Source organism: Stegostoma tigrinum, chromosome 2 (genome assembly GCF_030684315.1).
Source record: "Stegostoma tigrinum isolate sSteTig4 chromosome 2, sSteTig4.hap1, whole genome shotgun sequence".
Classification (NCBI taxonomy): Eukaryota; Metazoa; Chordata; class Chondrichthyes; order Orectolobiformes; family Stegostomatidae; genus Stegostoma; species Stegostoma tigrinum.
Window position 1 is genome coordinate 20397959 of NC_081355.1, and position 22820 is coordinate 20420778.

At 41.5% G+C, this 22820-nt stretch overlaps 1 protein-coding gene and 1 long non-coding RNA gene across 3 annotated transcripts in view; one reads left to right on the forward strand and one right to left on the reverse strand.

Moving 5' to 3' along the window:
• Positions 1 to 22820, forward strand: part of nkd2b (NKD inhibitor of WNT signaling pathway 2b) — a 124122-nt gene that overhangs the window by 97329 nt on the left and 3973 nt on the right. The window contains exons 5-9 of one of the 2 annotated variants that reach the window (XM_048560950.2): positions 7870 to 7997; positions 9834 to 9929; positions 13690 to 13837; positions 15136 to 15220; positions 20270 to 20397. In XM_048560950.2, coding sequence (XP_048416907.1) covers positions 7870 to 7997; positions 9834 to 9929; positions 13690 to 13837; positions 15136 to 15220; positions 20270 to 20397 — 585 coding nt within the window. The remainder of the gene's footprint in view (positions 1 to 7869; positions 7998 to 9833; positions 9930 to 13689; positions 13838 to 15135; positions 15221 to 20269; positions 20398 to 22820) is intronic. The other variant, XM_048560960.2, reaches the window with a different exon arrangement.
• Positions 1 to 22820, reverse strand: part of LOC125466450 (uncharacterized) — a 140875-nt gene that overhangs the window by 60361 nt on the left and 57694 nt on the right. The window lies entirely within an intron of this gene.

The following is a 22820-nucleotide window of genomic DNA, read 5'->3' on the forward strand; positions in this document are numbered from 1 at the left end:
GAACAGGTGAAATGCCCGCTTCTTCTAGCTCTAGACGAGCATTTATTTCTGAAGAAGAGTCACTGGACCCGAAATGTTAACTCTGATTTCACTCCACAGATGCTGCCAGACCTGCTGAGATTTTCCAGCAGTTTCTGTTTTTGCTTCTGATTTCCAGCATCCACAGTTCATTTTTGATTTTTTTTTGTACATTTCTTTTACTTTTAACATGTGTAAAGGATGTAGACGGACGGTCACAGCTGATGCTGTATTGGCTGATTTGAAATCTCAAGTGCAGTGCTTGGTCCGCATAATTCAAACCAATTTTCTCATGGGTATTAAATCTAGGTGCTGAGTCACTCCTTTGCTTATATACGGAGCCCAGGATCTGTATTAATCCTCTGTTTTAATTGATGAATCTATCTATTCTTTTTCATGTGGAAAATGGGAGCAGTAAGGATTATTTTGTAGCCCCTTGTCTCCAAATTATTGTTATGCTTCACAATCATTAAGTCAAAGTACCTTTTCAAAAGATAATAAAATGTGAGGCTGGATGAACACAGCAGGCCAAGCAGCATCTCAGGAGCACAAAAGCTGACGTTTCGGGCCTAGACCCTTCATCAGAGAGGGGGATGGGGTGAGGGTTCTGGAATAAATAGGGCGAGAGGGGGAGGCGGACCGAGGATGGAGAGAAAAGAAGATAGGTGGAGAGAGTATAGGTGGGGAGGTAGGGAGGGGATAGGTCAGTCCAGGGAAGACGGACAGGTCAAGGAGGTGGGATGAGGTTAGTAGGTAGCTGGGGGTGCGGCTTGGTGTGGGAGGAAGGGATGGGTGAGAGGAAGAACCGGTTAGGGAGGCAGAGACAGGTTGGACTGGTTTTGGGATGCAGTGGGTGGGGGGGAAGAGCTGGGCTGGTTGTGTGGTGCAGTGGGGGGAGGGGACGAACTAGGCTGGTTTAGGGATGCAGTGGGGGAAGGGGAGATTTTGAAACTGGTGAAGTCCACATTGATACCATATGGCTGCAGGGTTCCCAGGCGGAATATGAGTTGCTGTTCCTGCAACCTTCGGGTGGCATCATTTTGGCAGTGCAGGAGGCCCATGATGGACATGTCATCTAGAGAATGGGAGGGGGAGTGGAAATGGTTTGCGACTGGGAGGTGCAGTTGTTTGTTGCAAACTGAGCGGAGGTGTTCTGCAAAGCGGGCTCCAAGCCTCCGCTTGGTTTCCCCAATGTAGAGGAAGCCGCACCGGGTACAATGGATGCAGTATACCACATTGGCAGATGTGCAGGTGAACCTCTGCTTAATGTGGAATGTCATCTTGGGGCCTGCGATAGGGGTGGGGGAGGAGGTGTGGGGGCAAGTGTAGCATTTCCTGCGGTTGCAGGGGAAGGTGCCGGGTGTGGTGGGGTTGGAGGGCAGTGTGGAGCGAACAAGCGAGTCACGGAGAGAGTAGTCTCTCCGGAAAGCAGACAGGGGAGGGGATGGAAAAATGTCTTGGGTGGTGGGGTCGGATTGTAAATGGCGGATGTGTCGGAGGATGATGCGTTGTATCCGGAGGTTGGTAGGGTGGTGTGTGAGAACGAGGGGGATCCTCGAGGAAGAAGCGGAGGTCCTTGAGGCCAGGTGTACAGGGACGTCCAGCCCCTGTACACCTGCATTCCGCATGCAGATGGCCTCAAGGCCCTCCGCTTCTTCCTGTCCCGCAGGCCCGACCAGTCCCCCTCCACCGACACTCTCATCCGCCTAGCTGAACTCGTCCTCACACTCAACAACTTCTCTTTTGACTCCTCCCACTTCCTACAGACTAAGGGGGTGGCCATGGGCACCCGCATGGGCCCCAGCTATGCCTGCCTCTTTGTAGGTTACGTGGAACAGTCCCTCTTCCGCACCTATACAGGCCCCAAACCCCACCTCTTCCTCTGGTACATTGATGACTGTATCGGCGCCGCCTCTTGCTCCCCAGAGGAGCTCGAACAGTTCATCCACTTCACCAACACCTTCCACCCCAACCTTCAGTTCACCTGGGCCATCTCCAGCACATCCCTCACCTTCCTGGACCTCTCAGTCTCCATCTCAGGCAACCAGCTTGTAACTGATGTCCATTTCAAGCCCACCGACTACCACAGCTACCTAGAATACACCTCCTCCCACCCACCCACCCTCCTGCAAAAATTCCATCCCCTATTCCCAATTCCTCCGCCTCCGCCGCATCTGCTGCCACGATAAGACATTCCACTCCCGCACATCCCAGATGTCCAAGTTCTTTAAGGACCGCAACTTTCCCCCCACAGTGATCGAGAACGCCCTTGACCGCGTCTCCCGTATTTCCCGCAACACATCCCTCACACCCCGCCCCCGCCACAACCGCCCTAAGAGGATCCCCCTCGTTCTCACACACCACCCTACCAACCTCCGGATACAACGCATCATCCTCCGACACTTCCGCCATTTATAATCCGACCCCACCACCCAAGGCATTTTTCCATCCCCTCCCCTGTCTGCTTTCCGGAGAGATCACTCTCTCCGTGATTCCCTTGTTCGCTCCACACTGCCCTCCAACCCCACCACACCCGGCACCTTCCCCTGCAACCGCAGGAAATGCTACACTTGCCCCCACACCTCCTCCCTCACCCCTATCGCAGGCCCCAAGATGACATTCCACATTAAGCAGAGGTTCACCTGCACATCTGCCAATGTGGTATACTGCATCCATTGTACCCGGTGCGGCTTCCTCTACATTGGGGAAACCAAGCGGAGGCTTGGAGCCCGCTTTGCAGAACACCTCCGCTCAGTTCGCAACAAACAACTGCACCTCCCAGTCGCAAACTATTTCTACACCCCCTCCCATTCTCTAGATGACATGTCCATCATGGGCCTCCTGCACTGCCACAATGATGCCACCCGAAGGTTGCAGGAACAGCAACTCATATTCCGCCTGGGTACCCTGCAGCCATATGGTATCAATGTGGACTTCACCAGTTTCAAAATCTCCCCTTCCCCCACTGCATCCCTAAACCAGCCTAGTTCGTCCCCTCCCCCCACTGCACCACACAACCAGCCCAGCTCTTCCCCCCCCACCCACTGCATCCCAAAACCAGTCCAACCTGTCTCTGCCTCCCTAACCGGTTCTTCCTCTCACCCATCCCTTCCTCCCACACCAAGCCGCACCCCCAGCTACCTACTAACCTCATCCCACCTCCTTGACCTGTCCGTCTTCCCTGGACTGACCTATCCCCTCCCTACCTCCCCACCTATACTCTCTCCACCTATCTTCTTTACTCTCCATCTTCGGTCCGCCTCCCCCTCTCTCCCTATTTATTCCAGCTCCCTCTCCCCATCCCCCTCTCTGATGAAGGGTCTAGGCCCGAAACGTCAGCTTTTGTGCTCCTGAGATGCTGCTTGGCCTGCTGTGTTCATCCAGCCTCACATTTTATTATCTTGGAATTCTCCAGCATCTGCAGTTCCCATTATCTCTGATACCTTTTCAAAAGGTTTGCTTATGATGTCAATACTGCATCATAGCATGCAACCTGGGGTATGAAAGTCTCAGAATCCATCTTACCCTGGATCACTTAAAGCATTAATGCTGTACAGGAAGTATGGACCTCTGTTTTAAATTAGTAGTTTAATATTAAACTAGGCTTTTGTGCCTGAGGAATGTAATGGTCATGCATTATAGATGGTTGTAATAAATGCTGTTGGATACTTCCACATTTTAAATAAATATTATGTTACAGAAGATAACATAAACATTACCACATTGGGTAAAGCACTCTCTGCTAGAGGCAAGCCTTACACCACATATGGCTACAATTCTTGCATTGAGAGTCAAGCAAGAGTCTTTGACTGTTCAGCTCTGGATGCAAATATGTTGGAAGCAACAGCAGTTTGTCGTTTTTTTAATTATTAATGTTTCAATTGAAATAGCTCCATGGAAGGCAGAAATAAGAACGTTGAGCTTAGAAACAGGAGAAGGCCATTCAGCTTTCAAGCCTACTGTGCTATTCTGTAAGATAATGGATGATCTGGTTGTGATCTCAACTCTACTTTCCTTTCAGCATGGCCCACCCCCCCACCCCAACTCCTCCAATACCTTTGGCTCCATTGTCAATCAAAAATCTATCCACTGCTGCCTTTGATAAATTCAATGTCCTAGTCTGCATGGCTTTCAGGAGAGGAGAATTGCTCTAATTGGGAAAAGTGCCTCTTCTCCATCTTTAAAAGGGAAACTTCTGATTCTTAAACTGTCTCCCCATGTTGTAGTCACATACATTACGGAAAGTATCCTCTTGGAACCCACCCTATCAAGTTCCCTTAGGACATTGAGTTTCATTTAAGGTCACATTTCATCCTTCTGAATTCCCATGGGTCTGGGCCCAATTCCTTCAGCTTTATTTCATAAGGTAACTGGTCTTCCCTGGAATCAGTTGAATGAACCTTTTCTGAAAAGCTTTGAATGCAATTTTTATCTTTGTGCAGATCAGCAGGCCACAGCTGTATACAGTAATCCAGATATGGTATCACCAAGGCTGTACACAGCTGCAGCAAAACGTCTGTACCTTTTATATTTCTGTTCCCTTGCAACAAGCCCTAACGGTGGCTCAGTGGTTACCACTGTTGCCTCATAGCACCAGGGACTCATGTTCAATTCCACCCTCGGGCAACTGCCTGTGTGGGGTTTGCACATTCTCCCTGTGTTTGTGTGACTTTCCTGCGGATGCTCTTGTTTCTTCTCACAGTCCAAAGATGTGCAGGCTAGGTGGGTTAGTCATGCTAAATTGCCCCTGGTGTCTCGGGATGTGCAAGCTAGGTGGATCAACCATGGGAAATGCAGGGTTACAGGGATGGGGTGGATCTGGGTGGATGCTGTTCAGAAGGTCAGTGTGGATTCCATTGACTGAATGGCCTGCTTCTACATTGTAGGGATTCTGTGATTTCATTTGCCTTCCTAATCGTGTGTTGCACTTGCATTCTAATTTTTTGTGATTTTGTGCCAGCTCCAGGAATTCCCAGAATGTTTCTCATGCGAGCAAATTTCTTTGAATGTTTCTTGTTTGGAATTTTTCCCTGGAAAACACTGTTTCCTGTGCATTTGGTCTTTTCGACCACCTGGCTTAATCCAAATCCCATCTGGACTATCACTTAAAAGTCTTGTTACATCTTGCATTCCTTTCCAGCATAAGGAAGTTCTTGCCAATATGTACCCATAAACCGATATTGCTAAAACAGATGATATGGTCATTTATCTCATTACTGTTTCTGGGATCTTGCTGTGTGTGCAAATTGATCACCAAATGTCTTGCATCAACACAATGACAAAGCTTCATTGCCTGTCAAGTATCTTAATGAATTCCTTTTTTGAGTCTTTGTCAGTTTTTGTCTCCTTGTTCTCAGGATGTTTTACTGCATTCATGATGCAATAATAATGCAAGCTGCTGCTGCAGAACACTTGGGATATTGAGAGAATGCAGAAGGTTCTCTACAAATGCAAATCTTTCCTTTTGGTAGGTGAAGATGTGAGCTGTCTGCCCAAAAGCAGGAACGAGTTTTATTTCTCTGTTTTGCAACTTGTTTTGTTGAGCTGTCGGTATAGTGGTGACCACGGTCATTAAGATGAATGGCACATTCAGGAAATGAAGTCACCTTTGACCAAATTAATGCAAATACCATGTGACTTCACATTGGAATTGCAAGAATTTTAGAATGTTCTGGAACAGGAAAAGATCATTTGGTGCAGTAAATCTGCCTTTCCTGATTCTCTGCTGTGCACTGCTCTTTAATTAGCCATATCTGCTGTTTGCATGGGATCAGTGTCCCACTTCTTTCTGTGGGGAGTAACCATAGTGTCTTTGCATATGAGGAAATCAGTATGGAAATAGATGAAGTTTATTGAATGACTGCATGTCTTTAAAACTTGTAAATGTTTTTGGGGCAGTTCCAATATGCCAATGGCCAACCTCTGATCTTCCATCCACCTTAAATTCAGCTCACTCAGAATTCTGCTGCCATTCATTCTGATTTGCACCAAGTCCTGTTCACTGAAATTGGTTCAATATCTGCTGATGCATGAGTTTTAAAATTCTTTTCCACACATTATTTTTCAACTCCTCCCTATTCTTGTAACTTCCTCCAGCTCTATTTTTCCAGTGCTCCACCACTCCGAATTCTTGTAATATTGGCCTGTTGCACATCTCCAGTTTCCTTCATAAGATAACAAAGTGTGGAGCTGGCTGAACACAGCAGGCCTAGCAGCATCTCAGGAGCACAAAAGCTGACGTTTCGGGCCTAGACCCTTCATCTCTCTCATCAGAGAGATGCAGGGTCTAGGCCCGAACGTCAGCTTTTGTGCTCCTGAGATGCTGTTTGGCCTGCTGTGTTCATCCAGCTCCACACTTTGTTATCTTGGATTCTCCAGCATCTGCAGTTCCCATTATCATTGATCCAGTTTCCTTCAATCAGTATTAGTGGACGTGCCTCCTGCATATACTAGGTTTCAAGCTCTGGAATTCCCTTTTGCAACTGCAGTTCAGCTGGTTAAAGTCTACATCTATGACCAGAAAAGTAGCTGTCAGTCCAAATAGTGAGATGGTGGCTCAGTGGTTAGCACTGCTGCTTCACAGCACCAGGGACCTAGGTTCAATTCCAGCCTCAGGCAACTGTGTGTGTGGAGTTTGCACATTCTCCCTGTGTCTGTTTGGGTTTGCTCTGGTTTCCTTCCATAGTCTGAAGATGTGCAGATTAGGTAGACTGGCCACACTCATAGTGTTCACGGATGAGTAGGTTAGGTGGATTAGCTGTGGGGAAGTTACAGGGAGAAGGTAGGGGAATAAGTCTGGGTGGGATGCTCTTTGGAGAGTCTGTGTGAACCTGTTTGGCCAAGTAGCCTGCTTCCACATTATAGGGATTCTACAATTCCAGCTCTTTATGTTGCTGCATGTCAGATTTCATTTTGTTATACTCCTACTAAATGCCTTGATATGTATTGCTATGTTAGAAAGGGCTCAATACATGTCACTTGTTGTTGCAGAAGAATGTAGTGAGCATCTTTATGTCCTCCAGTACATGTTTAGCATAATTCAGAATAAAATTTTAAGTCCGGGATGAATTGTACAGAAGAATTCTGCTTATCTGCATGTGGCACCTCATTTATTTGTGCACTTTTCAATACTATATTGAGCAGAAAAACAGGAAATCCCATTTATAACTTATACATGGGTGAAGTACCATGTATAAAAGTGGAATTATGATGCCAGTACAATACCATGGCTCCAATGATTATATTCCCGCCTCTAAATTGAATGGTTGCATGTTCAAATCCCACTCCAGAGTTATAATCTAGGCAAGCACTTTAGCGAACCACTAATGGCACTTCAGCCTGGGCACCGTGGCAATTTTTGAATAAGATGTTAAACCAAGCCTCAATTTGCCCTCTCAGAAGGATGTGGTGCAATTCAAGGAAGATTAGGGAAGTTGCTGGCTAATACTTTTTTCTTTCATAGAGTCATAGAGATGTCCAGCGCTAAAGCAGACCCTTCAGTCCAACTCAGTCATGCTGGCCAGACATCTTAAACTAATCTAGCTCCATTTACATGAGCAACAGCCAATCAATAAAATGGTCAACCTACTCACGACCACTTTGTCTTTGTGGGATCTTGCCGTATGATAATTAGCTGTGACGTTGTCTGTATTAAACAGTAACTGCATTTTAAAAAAAACTTGACTGACTATAAGCATATGCTGAACTTGTGAATGGCATTTTGCAAACCTTTCAAGTGCAACACAGAGATTTAGTAAATTGGCCTTGCATCATCCTTTGTCATGGGCATATAAATAAACAACCATAATCTGATTTGTCTCTTTTTTTACTTCTCCCTCAATCTTTCACTAGTGGTGCTCCCTCCAGAGAAAGCAGAGCCGTGTGATGGATTCACATCCACCTTCAGTCAAGAAGATGGAGAAAAGTGTCCTGGTAAAGAAGCCAGCAGAGGGACCAGCAAGAAACGGCTGACCTTTGATGTGAGTTTTTTCATTCTGAAGCTGGTGAATTATTGAAGAACTTGGTATGAGAAGAGTTCTGTTGATGAGTGGCATAGATAACTTTGGCCCATTGGCAATCATTCTATACGCCTATTAGAGGGCCGGGCTCAAAACATAATATGTTGGAATCTTCTATCTGATCTATGAAATGGATCCCTGTTGGAAGCAGATGAGGAGTGAGGGATCAGAAATTAGCCATTCAATTCACCGTCCATTTGGATCTTGACTAACCCCTGTGTATAACTCCATTTGCTCGCCTATGCTTCAGATCCATTAGTACCTTACTTTTTCAGTTGGCTCAAGGAGTTCCAGATTCCATTATCCCTGGCGTGAAATGCTTCTTGATGTTAGCCCTGAAAACCTAAGCATAATTTTCAGATTATTCCCCCATATTCCAAACACCTCCATCAGAGATAGTCTTTGTCTCTCTCTACCACTCTCCTTCACCTTCTGTCTCTCTTTCCTGCTGTTTCCCTTCCCTTACATTGTCTCTTAATCTCCTCTACCCAGGGAAATGCAAGCTGATTCAATGCAACCCATTCCTTGTACAATAGTCATGTGCATACAAGCTTATCACCTTCTGTTTTGTTTGATTCTAACTATGACATTTTATATGAATCCCATGATTAATTTGATTTCACAGTTGATGTTGCAGTGGCGTACATGTCCTCGAAGACATCAATTTAATGATCTCCTCAAACCTTGCTCCTTTGGCTTACAATTGAATTGGACCGCACACTTAAACTGCATCAATCCCTCACTGTAAAGTTCCAAAACAATTAACTTTTAAGTTGTAATATGCTGAAAAATTGTTTAAATGTGCTGTCCAAGTTGTTAGCCACATGCGGCCAATTAAAAATCTAGGATTTTTGAGGATTGACTATTGATTAGTAAATAGGAAATAGACCCCATTATTGTTTGTGAAATTTCAGTATTGATAATGTGCCTTGCTTGACAGTATCAGGAAAATAAGAGAGTTTGATTTTTTTTTATTGGTATGGATGCTTTCATTCCTCAGTGGTGCATGCTATGTAAGTGTTAGTGTGTGAAATGGATTTACCTTGATTGTGTGTAAGGTATTTTGAGTGTTTGTGCCCATAACTGGTCAGCAGTTTCTATTGTACAGTGTTGTGCTTGATCTCTTCCATATTAGTCAGTGGGTAACCCTAATCTCAAGATGAAGCTTAATGATTTGGAAGGTCTGTGATAACTTTTTCTATCTGTGTGCTAATCTTGGTCCCTAAAGTGAGATTCAGATGGTGACAATTGGTCTTTGAGTTTACTGGTTGGAGAAGGATAGAATTGGCTAGGCTTTCCTTGCCAAATAGCTTCACAGTAATCCCCACTGAAAAAGTGGGGATGTATAAATGACTGGTCAACTAGATTAGCCAGGGTTTCTTGTATCAAACTCTCACACTGGGATGATCATTCAGGTGAATGAGCTAACATTACCTATAGAAAAGAGATTTCTTGAATTCTGGGAGGTCTGTTATGCAAAACAGTAATTGACTATAAGATGAAAAAAATTTAAATGGAATTCAAAGAGCTACAAAGTAAAGGCAAATAATGTTGCTAGTTATTCCTTACAATAAATAGTAACTCATTCCTCTGTAACCTTTTACAAAGAGATACCAGGCCTCCTTGATCTTCTGAAACCAGTAGACTTTAATAGTGGCTTGAGCCTAGGTTTTGCATTACTACCATGCCACAATTGTTCCAATGCACTTAAAGTTATGAGATATTTCAACCTGTTTTTAAAATAAGAACCCCACAAGTAGAGGAGATTTAGAACAGCGAAATGCACTTTCTTTTCAGGAGCTAGAGTGTGACGTGTCTGTTGAAGAAGATAACCATCAGGAATGGACCTTCACTCTTTATGATTTTGACAACTGTGGCAAGGTTACTAAGGAGGTACCTTTACATTTACATTTGTTTCTGCTTCTTGGGAGATCATGGTATATTAATTTCCACATACTACCAATATAAATAACGCCAGAAAAACATTAGGTGCCTCATCATTGGGCGAGATGGTAGAGAGTACATGATGAACTCTAAAGAAGCTTGCTGTTTTTATATGGAAGAGAAATAGAGTTTTTAAGTAATTTCTGGTGTTGTTACATTGGAACAATACAAGAGAACCCTATCTGTTGGTGAGTGTATGGGTGTGAGATGTGTATGGTTGATGGGGATTGATCCTGGGGCTGTGCAGCAAATAGCTCAAGAAATTGCAGTTGAGTTTTAGCTATGTTAAACCTGTAACAAACCAAAATGTGCAGAACAACTCCTTTAAGTGTAGGACCCGCCCCACTGCAAAAGGTTTGAAGATATAATCGATGTAAGGATGCAAAGTTCCATCTTCATTTTAGTTTTAGACCTTCTGAAATGTTGGGAATGGGAGTGACACTTGTACAAGAAGTAATGTCATTTGTCAGTCATCAAGTGAGTTTATTTTATTGCATTATGATTCTAGAAAATTCTTCACCTTCAACATTGGATTGGTCTGTAATCTCCGTACAAGCCTTTTCATCCATTACTTTGTATTTTTGCTGATTGTGTTTTGCTCCAATTTCCTCTGATCTTTGTACCAAACTTTGATGCAGATGGGTTTTTTTTTTAATAAAAGAATCATCCTGCGATATCCATGTTGTTTGTTTGTATGTCAAAATGTTTATATAGCATTTCTTGGGTTGAGGAACCATCTACAAGTTATGATTGTGTTTTCTTATTGCCACATGGATTGTGGCATAATTACAAGATAAGTAGTGTCTAGTCTTTGGCAGTAGAGGGAAAAGTAATGTTGTAGCCTGAAGTTGATTAGCAATGATTTAATTTTTACTTAATGGGGCATTATTACATAGAACAAATTGAAATAATGTTGCCAATCTACTTGGGTTCTGCTCATCATCACTGTGACAACCTAAGCAACACTGTAAATCTTCTGACACTTACTTCTCATGAAGAGTATACTCCTATAAATTACTGTATCTGCAGCATTAAAGTCAGTCAGCTAGGAATGAACTGGTCATGTCATTGGACCTTTCTGCTCTGTCTTCTAATGAGACCGGGAGATTGAGCCTGAAGCCTTCTCCTGTTGGGTCATTGTGATGCGACAAACTATGTTGTCTGCTTGGTTTGACCTAGTTACCTGTTTGCTTTGCTGCAATACCGATCTCTTGTTGGAATCAAATTTATAAAGAATGGTTGTGTTTATGTGGTCCTAGTATGGTGGAGGTTGAAAGAAAGCAAGCATTTTCAACATGACGATGTAACATCATATTAATCGTTAGCAGCAATTGTTACTCAGTGTTCCCCACCTGGAATTTCTAAGTACATTGAGCAGACACCTAGCACGGACAAGAGAAGTGAGGGTGAGTGGGAAGAGGAGACTCAAAGGAATTCAGAAGAACCTTCTTTACTCACGGTGATTATATGAAGGACTTTGCTACTACATGAAGTGGTTGAGGTGAAGAGCAAAGATGCATTTAAAGGGATGCTAGATAAGAGCTGGAAAATTATATCCCCATTTTATCTCCTCCTTCCCTTGGTTTATTTTTATTTTTACTGACTTGTTTTTCTTTGCTTTCAGCTGATGTTCATCATCTAGTTTCTTTACGTGTGCCGTTACCCCTCTTTCCCATACATGAATGACACTTTAGTATTTAATCTCTGCCCCATCACTGACAATTTCCGGTCTGCACATTTTCCAACCCTCCTCATTTAAACCTCCAAATAGCTCCCAATTCTGGTGAAAACTCATTGACCTGGAATGTCAACTCCTGTTCTATCCTGCCACAGAAACTTGAGTATTTTCAGCATTTTCTATTTTTATTTTGAATTTCTGGCATTCACAGGACTTTGCTTTTGCGATTATGCAAGGGTTAAATTGGATCAATCTGAAATATAGAAGATTAAGAAGCGTAGACAGGGCGGGTAGGAAGTAACTGTTCCCCTTAGTTGAAGGGTCAGTAGCGAGAGGGATAACTTTAAGGTGAAGGGCAGGATGTTTAGTGGGGATTTGAGGGAAAATATTTTCACCCAGAAGGTGGTGGAAATCTAAAATGCACTGCCTGGGAGGATAGCAATTCAGGATAACCTCACAGTCTTTAAAATGCATGTGGGGGGGACGTGAAATATCATAACATCTGAGGCTATGGGCCATGTGTTGGAAATGGGATTAGTGTAGATAACTCAGCACAGAACTGATGGACCAAAGGGCCTGTTTTGTGCTGTCTGACTATATGGTTTTCTCTAAGATGCAGTAAGGTTGGAGAAGCCTTGGGTACAGCACAACATAGGAAATTGTCCAATGACGATGGTTAAATTCACTAATTCTATGTATAGTGGTCTCAGATCCAGCAAACACACAATCTGTCTCAAAGCAACGTATAATTTGTAGTTTGAGAAGATTCTCTGTTTCACAGCAAGGGGAGCACAACCATTCATCGAGTTATATGGGTACATGCCAATCATGTGAATTCAGAGCTCTCACCAGTGTACTTTGTTGAGTGGTGAGAAGGGTTCCTCGTTACCAGTGCTTACTAGTAAGTGAGAGATCATTCACTTTCGATCCAAGCTCGATGGATCCAGAGTCTTTTCTAAATGGTGAGGAACAGAGATTTATTGGTCCGAGGACCAAAGCCGCAAACCTAGTCGTCAAGCACATGAAAATCATTTTATTAGGTTAATGAAATATTTGCTGGGAGTCATGCTTCAGTTTTATGACCGCCAATTGACTATCTCTGGCCATTGAATGTCAGAAAGGGCATGATACCAGAATCAAAAAGGTGAAATTACAAGGTCCCATTGCATTGATTCTGGTTGTATTCAGTACAGAAGGTTAAGGTGTTCAACAGTGAGGTGTTTCAAGCTACGTGCAGCACTCTGGAGATAGTCAGTTGGTGGTCTATACAACTGAAGCATGACTCAGAGCAGACATTTCATTGACATGATAAAATGACTTCATGTATGTGCTTGACCACGAGATTTGCGGCTTCCGTCCTTGGAACAATAAATCTCTGTTCTTCACCATTTAGAAAAGATTGAGGATCTATCCAGCTTGGATCTAGAGTGAATGATGTCTCATTTACTGCTATAGGTAGTGATAAGTTATTTCCTCAGGTGAGTGAGTTCAGGAGATATGAACATGACATTGAAATTAGAGCTAAGCTGTTCAGGAGTGACATCCGAAAGCACCTCTTCACATGGTGTAAACGTGGAACTCTCTCAAAAGGCTGTAAATACTCAATCAATTGGACACTTCCAAAAGTGAGATTGACAGAAAGAAAGTTATTAAGTAATAGTAATCAGGGCTATGAAATTGAGGGTATAGATCAGCCATGGCCTAAGAAAATAATAAAACAGGATAAATAATAAAGGATAACTCCTTTCCTTGGGTAACAGGCTCAAGAGGCTAAATTGCCTACTGTTGCTATATGGAAGCCTCAGTATTAATTTTCAATTTTGCTTTTGCTGTTGCAAAAATTAAAATATTAACTATTGGGTTTTTAATTTTCTTGAAATATACGCTGTCATTTAGAACATGGTATTGTGTGTAAAAAATCCATTTGTCCAAATGTTCACCTGTAGGAAAAGCTCCTGTGCAGCAAAGGACTGATCATTGAATAAGCATAACTTATTAAATTTGTTTTTTTTTGAAAAATGAAATGTATAGGATATGTCCAGCTTGATGCACACCATATACGAAGTTGTAGATGCTTCTGTGAACCAATCATCTGCCACCAGCAAAACACTGAGGGTAAAGTTGACAGTAACCCCTGAACCTTCGCATAGGAAGAAAGATGGTCTCACCAATGGTCAAGGTAAACCAGTTTTCACCTACTGCAAGCTGAATATTGAATAGTTTCCTTTTCAGTTAATTATGTTTTGTCCTCGGACATGTCTCTCTGGATGTGAAATGAGAGATGAAACTGGTCCTAGCTGGTAGACATTCAGATTATCTTAGTGTCAAATATAAGTGCCTGTTTACGCATTTATGCAGTCACAGTGCCATATCGCCTTTCAGTCTGGGAAAACAACTAAAATGCCCAGTCTCGCTGTGATGAGCAAGGATCATTTGATTTTTGAAGAACATGTACCCATCCAATTTGATGCACCATTATTGTCACAGAGTCTGCTTCAGCTCAGTAAGCAGCCTCTGAGTCAGAGAGTTGTGGGTTCACTTCTTCCAGGGGCCTGAGCACAAAATCAAGTCAAAGACTCCGGCTCCAGTCCTGAGGGAGAGCTAAAGAGGAAGGCAGTATTTCAACTGAAGCTCTAAACCAGACTGTTGTCCGACCCCTCAAAAACTCAAAAGGTCACATGATACTACTTTGAAAAAACTTAGTGATATTGCTCCCAAAGTCTGGGCTATTTATCCCTCAACCAGTCTTTAAAAGGCTAGTTTAAATGTTTGGTACTACAGAAGTATTTAATTGGTTGTAAACTGCTTTGGGTGCCTGAGTTCTTGGATATAAATGCACATTCTTTCATTACGTGAATTGCTGTTGACGAAAAGCTTCCACACTACTTCGTGACTTGCCCTGATATAAAAGAACTCTTGCGGAATAATTGCCAAAGCCTGCATCACTATATCAACTGGCATGAACCATATGTCTGCTGGATTCACTGACACTTCACTATTCTCAGTCAGCACTATTTCATCGTCCCCAACTTTTAAATTGCATGAAAGCGGCAACATAGAAGCAGGCAAATTGGCTCAATTGGTATGCAGGTATTCATGCTCATCACAAGCCTCTTCCCATCCTATTTCCCCTGATCCAATCTAAACCTATCTCGTTAGCCTTAAATGCTTTTATGCTAGTTAACCAGCCCCCTCTTACAGCCTCTCTCAGTATTTGCAACAATTTGAGAGTAAGAATTTGGATTGGTTTACACCCACTAAAAGGAATGAATTGAAACTGTCAGAGTTCAGACGGTGAAAGAATTTTCACATTCTGCGTGAATTAAATTCCAGACCTCACTCAGTCTTTGACTAAATGTTGAACTGTTGAAAATCTTGCACTGTGCTTTTTAAGCAGCTTGAAACTCTTATGAGACAGTGAGTGTAGGCTAAACCAAACAAGTTTACAGGGAGACTTTTCTGTTCACCTTTCTGCAGATCGAGAAAGCAGCCGGTGCAAGAACGAAGGAGACCATACGGATGAAATGAAGAGCTTGGACAAAAGGCTGTCTGCTCATCTGAGGTACAAATCTACTTTGTTGAACAGATTTCTAACCTGATTTCTACATTACTAGGATAATTGAAAAGAATAATGAAGTAGTAATGTCATTTTAGCCCTTGAACTTATTTCACGTTTCTCCATAAAATGTGGCAAGGTCAAGAGTTAGGAGTTTGCATGGTTCAATTCCCAATGAAAATTCTCTCTACGCACAAACAGACAATCTATAATGGATCCTCTGGTGCTGTAGCCATCTCACCAGATCAGGATCCAGGTTGAGACAAAAACCTTCCAGAATGATTCTCAGGACATTTTTGTAATAAAACTATTTCCTTTTAATTTATTAATCCCACTTCTTACATTCCTCGATTCCTTTCTCTAGGATCCAGCTCTAATTATCTAGCTTCTATAGTACATGGATTATAATCAAAAGAATAGAGAAACGTGTGCATATGTAATACAGTAATCATAGATGGCTTCAAATCTGCATATATTCAGGGTAAACCTAATGAGTGTTAATGCTCTGCTGGAAGGAGTTTAGAAGAGTGTTAAAGGTGGCTTTCCAGAATAGAAATATTGAGAATCCAATAAGGTAACAGTCTATTTCAGATTAAGTATTACATGTCATAAAAAGGCTAATCTTGCAGTTAAAAAAAATCCTTTAGGGATGAGTGACCATAATATCATCAAATTTTATATCATACTTGAAAGTGAGGTAGTTCAGTCTGAAGTCGGTGTTAAATTTGAACAAAGGAAGTTACGAAAGTTAGAAGGGCTAATGTGCTGAAGTGTTTGGGGAAAATACTTTAAAAGATATGATTGTATATAAGCAATGGTTAGTTTACTATGCATTCCTTCAAGGCCCAGAAGCTCTAAAAAGTCAGACATTTTTCGCTAACAAATAAGTTAAAGATTGCCTAAGATTAAAAGTCACATTTAATTGCCAAAAACAGTAATAAACCTGAGGATTAGGCAAATCTTGCAATACAATAGAACCAAGAAACTGAAAAGGGGAATAAAACATAAAAGTAAATGAGCAAAACTGTTTTGTAAAAAGTTTTAAAAAGCCTATAACAGCTTTTATAGGTGAATAAAAAGAAACCATTTGGCTAAGACAAATATTCTTTATACTGAGACAGTATAAAGAATATATTATGGGTAATAGAGAAATGGAAAGAAGCAAAATGATTACTTTTGTTTTTGTCTTCACTGAGGAAGACAGAAGTCCCCCAGAATGGGACATCCCAGAGCCTTGGGATGATGAAGGATCAAACGAAATTAGTGTTGATGAGGAGGTTATGTTAAGAGATTAGTGAGACTGGAGGATGATAAGAGCTTGGGATCTGATCTTCCACCTCCCAGAGTTGTTGAAAGAATTAACTATTAGATATCGTGGCACATTGGTGACCATCTTCCAAAATGCTATAAATTCCAGAATGTTCATGCCGATTGGAAGATAGAAAATATCATACCATTATTTAAGTAGGGAAGGGGAGAGCGAAAATGGGGAACTATAATCCTGTCGGTCTTTTATCAGTGGTAGGGAAAATGCTTGAATCTGTTGTAAAGATTGTGATAAATGAACACGTGGATAATAATTATCTGAAAGGACATAGTTCTTATGGATTTTTGAATGGTAAATTGTATTGTTAAATCATTTTAGCATTTTTTAAGTATATTCCCAGCAGAGTTGATAAATTGGTGATTGGAGTACATTTGAATTTTCAGAAGATTTTTTTATGAAGTTCCCAATAGAAATTTGATTATCAAAATTAAAGCACATAGGATAAGAGGTTATGTACTAGCATGGATTAAGGATTGACCAACAGGCAGAAAACAGAGAGTACAAATAAAGGGTCATTCTTGCATAGTCAGGCTTAGACTAGTGGGATGCTACGGGAACCAATACTTGGGGCTGCAGATGTTTACAACATGCATCAATGATTTGAGCATAGGTAGCAAATGTATATTTATACATTTGTGGATTACATAAAGCTAGGTGGAAATATTTACTGCAAAGAGGATGTGAAATGGCTTCAAAGGGTTTTGCACAGATGCTTTGAGAGCAGATGGGAACACATCCATAATGTGGAAAAATGTGAGGTTATCCACTTTGAAATGAGGGATACATATGCAGAGTACTTCTGAAATGATAATGCATTAGACAATCTAAATGTATAAAGTGACCTTTCCTTGTCAATAAGTCACTGAAGGCTACCATGCATGTTTGGGTGGCACAGTAGCTCATTGGTTAGCACTGCTGCCTCTCAACAACAAGGACTTGGGTTCGATTCCACCCGCGGGTGCCTGTGTGGAGTTTGCACATTCTTGCTGTGCCTGCGTAGCTTTCCTCTGGGTGCTCCAGTTTCCTCCCACAGCCCAAAGATGCACAGGTTACTTGGATTGGCCATGCTAAATTGCCTGTAGTGCCCAGGGATGTGTAGGTTAGGTAGATTAGCCATGGGGGATGCAGATTTACAGGGATAGGATAGGGGGTCTAGGAGGGATGCTCTTTAGAGGGTTGCTGTGGACTTGATGGGCCAAATGGCCTGCTTCCACACTGTAGGGATTGAATGATTCTATGAACCAGAGAATCCTAGCCTTTAAGACAAGAAGATTAGAGTATAGGAGTAACAAATTTTACTATAGAACCTTGATTAAACCACACCTAAAATGCTGTGTATAATTTCGGTCCACTTACCTTAAGAGTGATATTATTGCAACAGAGGCAATTCAACGAAAGTTTACTCGACTTGTTCCAAAGATATCAGGTTTGCCCTACAAAGACGCTTGAAAAATTGGACCTGTAGTCTCTAGAATTTCAAAGCATGAGGTGAGATCTCATTGAAATCTACCAAATTCTTCAGGTGTTAGACAGTGTAGATGCAGATAAACTATTTCCCTTGGCTAGGGAGACTAGAACCAGGGCCACAATTTCCAAATAAGAGGGAAGCCACTTAGAACTGAGATGAGGACAATTATTTTTCACTAAGAATTGTGAACTTTTAGAATTCTCTATATTGGAAGCTTTGTCATTGAGTATATTTTAAGTAGCAAATTGGTAGATGTCTAAATACCAATAACAGGTGGATATGGAAATTTTGTGGGGGGAGAAAACATTGAATTGGATGATCAACCATGATCTTATTGAATTGTGGAGGAGGCTTAATAGGCTGAATGGTCTATTCTTATTCCTAAAAGGCAGCTTATTGCACTGGTTAAGAGTTAATTATGGTAGCCACTAAGCCACATCACAAAAGTGAAGAGTAAAATAAATCTGTCCCATGCTTTTCATTTCTTCATTATTAAGTGTGTGCATCCTGAGCTTGACCATAGTAAAAATTTGTTTGTTGATTCCTTTATTATTTTGAAAACCTTCACTTAGAGTATCATCTTTTCCACAAGTTGCAAACTTTCTTTGATCTTTTGAATATCTATAATGTCTCTATTTCTCACCTTTTATTTCTCTTAAGCCATAAAGTCCATGATCAGATGCAAATTGGTCAAAGCCATAAATATAAGCTACTGAAGAGCAAGTGCAGAAATTTCAGGAAATGCTCATTTACAGTACCTGAAATGATCTGAGGAGAATCATGCAGACAAGATCTTTGGAAACATTTACAAAGCATGCTCAGAGGCTTCTTCCCCAACAAGACGGACTGAATAGCCTCTGTGCCAATCATTGAGAACTGTTGAGAGTTGTGCACACGTCCTCCAGCTGTGGTCTAACTAATGTGTTTTGGTCTGTACTCAGTGGTGAGCTGCGATGGCTTAACAAATTAATCCTCTCGAACATTTGGTTCGAGTATTTGGTTCAGCACACTGCACCATTGTTCCACTTAGTACTTCCTTTCTCTTCTGGTTTCTTGTCCTCATTATTAATTACTTTACATTTGTTAAAACTGGTACTCAATAACCAGATATTGGCTTGATTGCAACCAGATTCTGAAGAATTTGGATATTGTTTTACATAATTCAACCAGTCTCCCACTTTAACATAATCAGCTAACTCATAAATTATCTATCCTGTATCCTTATTTGTTACCTGTTATTCAACACTACCTCTTGAATTCTTGTCTTAATGCTAACCTCATTGACAGTGCCCCGACTTCTAATTTGTCTATTTCTTGGCCGACATCAGCCCTTGTTTCTTGCCATTTCCATGTCACCAGTTTCCAAAATTTAAAGGTTTCCCACAAAATTCAAGTATATGTCAGCTGTACTTCACTTGCCCACAATTCCATTGATTTGTTTACCCAGGAGGCCATTTGGCCCATTGTGCCTCTGCTGGTCATTTGAAAATGTTGGTCGTAATCTCTTTAACAACAAAGAAAAAGTTTCAGCAGCTGTACTTTCCTTGACTATCAAAGAACAGCTATGCGCTCAAAACTCAGTCTCAGTACTATTGTATCCCATTATTTTCTCAACCTTGTAAATGAGGCCAGGTTAGTCATTTTCCAACCTTTCATAATCCAACTCCAACTGAGTGCAATTATTAAAGGCTAATTGATTAATTTTATTTCTAACTCTTAAATGATACAAATTGGGTTAGCTAGCTTGTGCGTTTGAAGTTTTAATTTTTAATGACACGCCATACCCATCAATATGTACCACCAGCTACCTAGTGGGAGGATTGCTGGAAACCACTTGTCTGCTGTTCCTGGAAAGCAACTAATAGGCAATTCTGTTTTCTATTAATAACCCTGGATTCTAGATTTCCACATTTTTTTAAATAAAATGTCTTTTCTTCATCAGCCATTTACTGTGTGTATTTTGAAGAGATTTTTATTGTTAATTGTGCCAAAGTTATGAGTGTTTTTTCTGTGGCACACTTTAAGAGATGCAGATAAGCTGGAAGTCTGCCAGGTTAAAACTCCGTCAAATGGAGGGGGGCAGTGAAAGAGAGTTTGAAATTAAAGCAGACCTTGCTTCAGGTCAAGAATTTGACCTTCGGTTGGGGAGACCAGTCTGGAGATAAACCCAGTGAGTACCAAGCCTGTTGATCCCACATCAAGAGCTGTTACCATGCTGGGAATAAGTCAAATGAGATATAAATGGGTTGTTTTCTTTCAGGAGATACAACTGTGACCACCAGCATTCAAATGTTCGTGAGCATTACTGTGTAGATGAGAACACAGAGAGAAGAAACCATTACTTGGACTTGGCCGGGATAGAGAACTACACATCCAAATTTGGACCAGGTAAAGGAATAAAATGGTCACTACTTTAGTATGATTGGAAACGCATATTCCAGGTTATAGCAACTCACTGCAGAAAGGTAACTTCCATCCCTCTGTAATTTTGTCCACTAATCATCTCAAATTTGCTGCTACTTATTACTATCCCACTAGGTCATGGAAACACTGTTTCTCCATCTATCCAGTCAAAAGATCCTCATAATTTTGAATGTCTCCACTAAGCCTGCCCTCTACTTTCTCCACTATAAGGATTTTAGCTTCTGTGATCTCTTCACGGAAATCCCTCTTCCTTAACTGCAATTTTGGTACATCTCCACTTCACCCTCTTCAAGACTTCACCACCTTTGTTCCAGGTGAGTTTTATTAAGAAATAGCATAACCTCCTTGCTTTTTTTCTCACCGTCAAGAACAAGTACCATTTGTTAGCTGAATAAAACCAATAAAAGTTAATGTTACCACCAGTACTATGATGAACTCACACAGTTATAATGGAAGGATCTATAAAGCCCAGCAAAAATTTTACAGATCAGATCAAGTTATCAGTTATTGATTGAACCCTTCCCCATTTCATGCTTTTCCTTAACTTCCTTCCCCAACTTGGAACTGAACTGTTATGTCTAAATACATTAGATGACATTCACTCCCAAGTACAATTGTGCAGATTGCTCTTCAGTTTATTTCTACATGAGCATATTTTTGAGGGGGTGTTCAGAGACTTCTTTTTTTCTGTCTCTTAACTGGACAGTGAGGCATATAAACATTTTAATCTTTTGCAGACATCACATACGTCAAACCTTTGCAGGTTGCAAGTGGTACGAGATAACTGTTGAGAAAGAGCCAGATTCTCGGAAAGGCATCTGTTTTCTGCATGATTGTGCGGCTCTTGAGTGAGTTTGCAATTAGGAGTAACACAGAGATACAGACTGCCTTCCCACTACCATCTCGCTACACTTGCCCCACCTTCTTACCCCATTGTGAATTTATGTAAAATCTTCATCTAGCTTTTATCCCAACAATCCAGCCTTGTAAATCCCATTCCAAAATTGAAAGAATACTTTTGAATCGCCCACTATACAGCTTTTCTAAACAGCCTTATCATTGCTGGAAAGATAACTACAGGTCAAAGCAATGTCTTTGCAGCTAAAGTTATAGACAGCTAATCAACTTCCAAGTGGTCCTGTATCATCCAGTACATTGACCACAAGCTTCATTTTGCAAAACTGGAAATTCAGACAAGGCTGATTGCATTTCAGAGCTGTAAATAGAAAGTGAGTAATAGATGCTCAAATAAAAAATGGTAGGCACTAGAGATACTCAGCAGGACTGGCTGCATCTGTGGAGAGAGAGAAAAATGGAGTTTACATTTTGAGTTTGATATGACTTCTTTATGCCAAAGCAATGATATTGGACTGAAAACATTAACTTGGTTTCTCTCCCCACAGATGTGACCAGAGCTGCTGAGATCCTCGAGCACTTTCTGTTTTTATTTCAGATCTCCAGCTTCTGCTGTACCTTTGTTTTAACTATAGTAACTGTTGGCCAAAGGGTCTCAAAACATTCACACAATATATAGGTGTGAACTTTCATTATTTTTGGCTGTTTGTTGATAAATGGTGTGATGAAAAGTGATTATTTTAATATAGATATAGCTGCCCTTTGCTTGGTTACTGATTGTTGAGGAAGTGCCCATATTTGGTACATTTACCTTTGTGGCGTTTAATTTTTTTTATAGATTTGAGTGCCTCTGTTGAAAAGATGTTGCCACAGTAACATCTGTGGCTAGTCAGTAATTTCTAACAGACATCTCTAAAATAATGAGTTCCTCAATTAAGTGAACCAAAGGGATTGGCTGACTGAAATCATCCATGTGGAACTAACATAAGTTTAGGGTATGTAGTATTAATGAAGTCTGCTGAAACAGCAGATGGTTTGGGACAAATCCAGTCTTCACGGACAACTTAGCAGTGTTCTGGCATTTTGCAGGCTCCCATGTGTTTTTGGCACAGATGGGGTTAAGAACCGATTTCCTTTACAGATCAAAGCAGGCCAGTGACACTGCCAAATTGGACTGCTGCCTGTACCCGGCACTACATGATCCACACAAATGCAGGAACTTATCTCCTGTGCAAATACACAGAGGGCTTGGAAGGAGGCCAAATTTCATTCACACTCGACGATAAATTAACCGCCCCAAGGCACAGCATAACAGCAGAACTCTAGGGAACACTTAAAAGCTTGACCTTGAATCCTGGAAAAGTGGGCTGTGTAATTTGGAGTGACTGGCACAAGGGTTGTTGATGCAAAACGAATTCGTGCAATGGGGCAGTAGTCACTGTTTTCGTCTTTTCTCAGCCCATGAGGAAATGTAGCAAAGGGACACTTGACCTGTGTCTGAAAGCAATGTCTGTGATCCAAGTTAAAGTTAT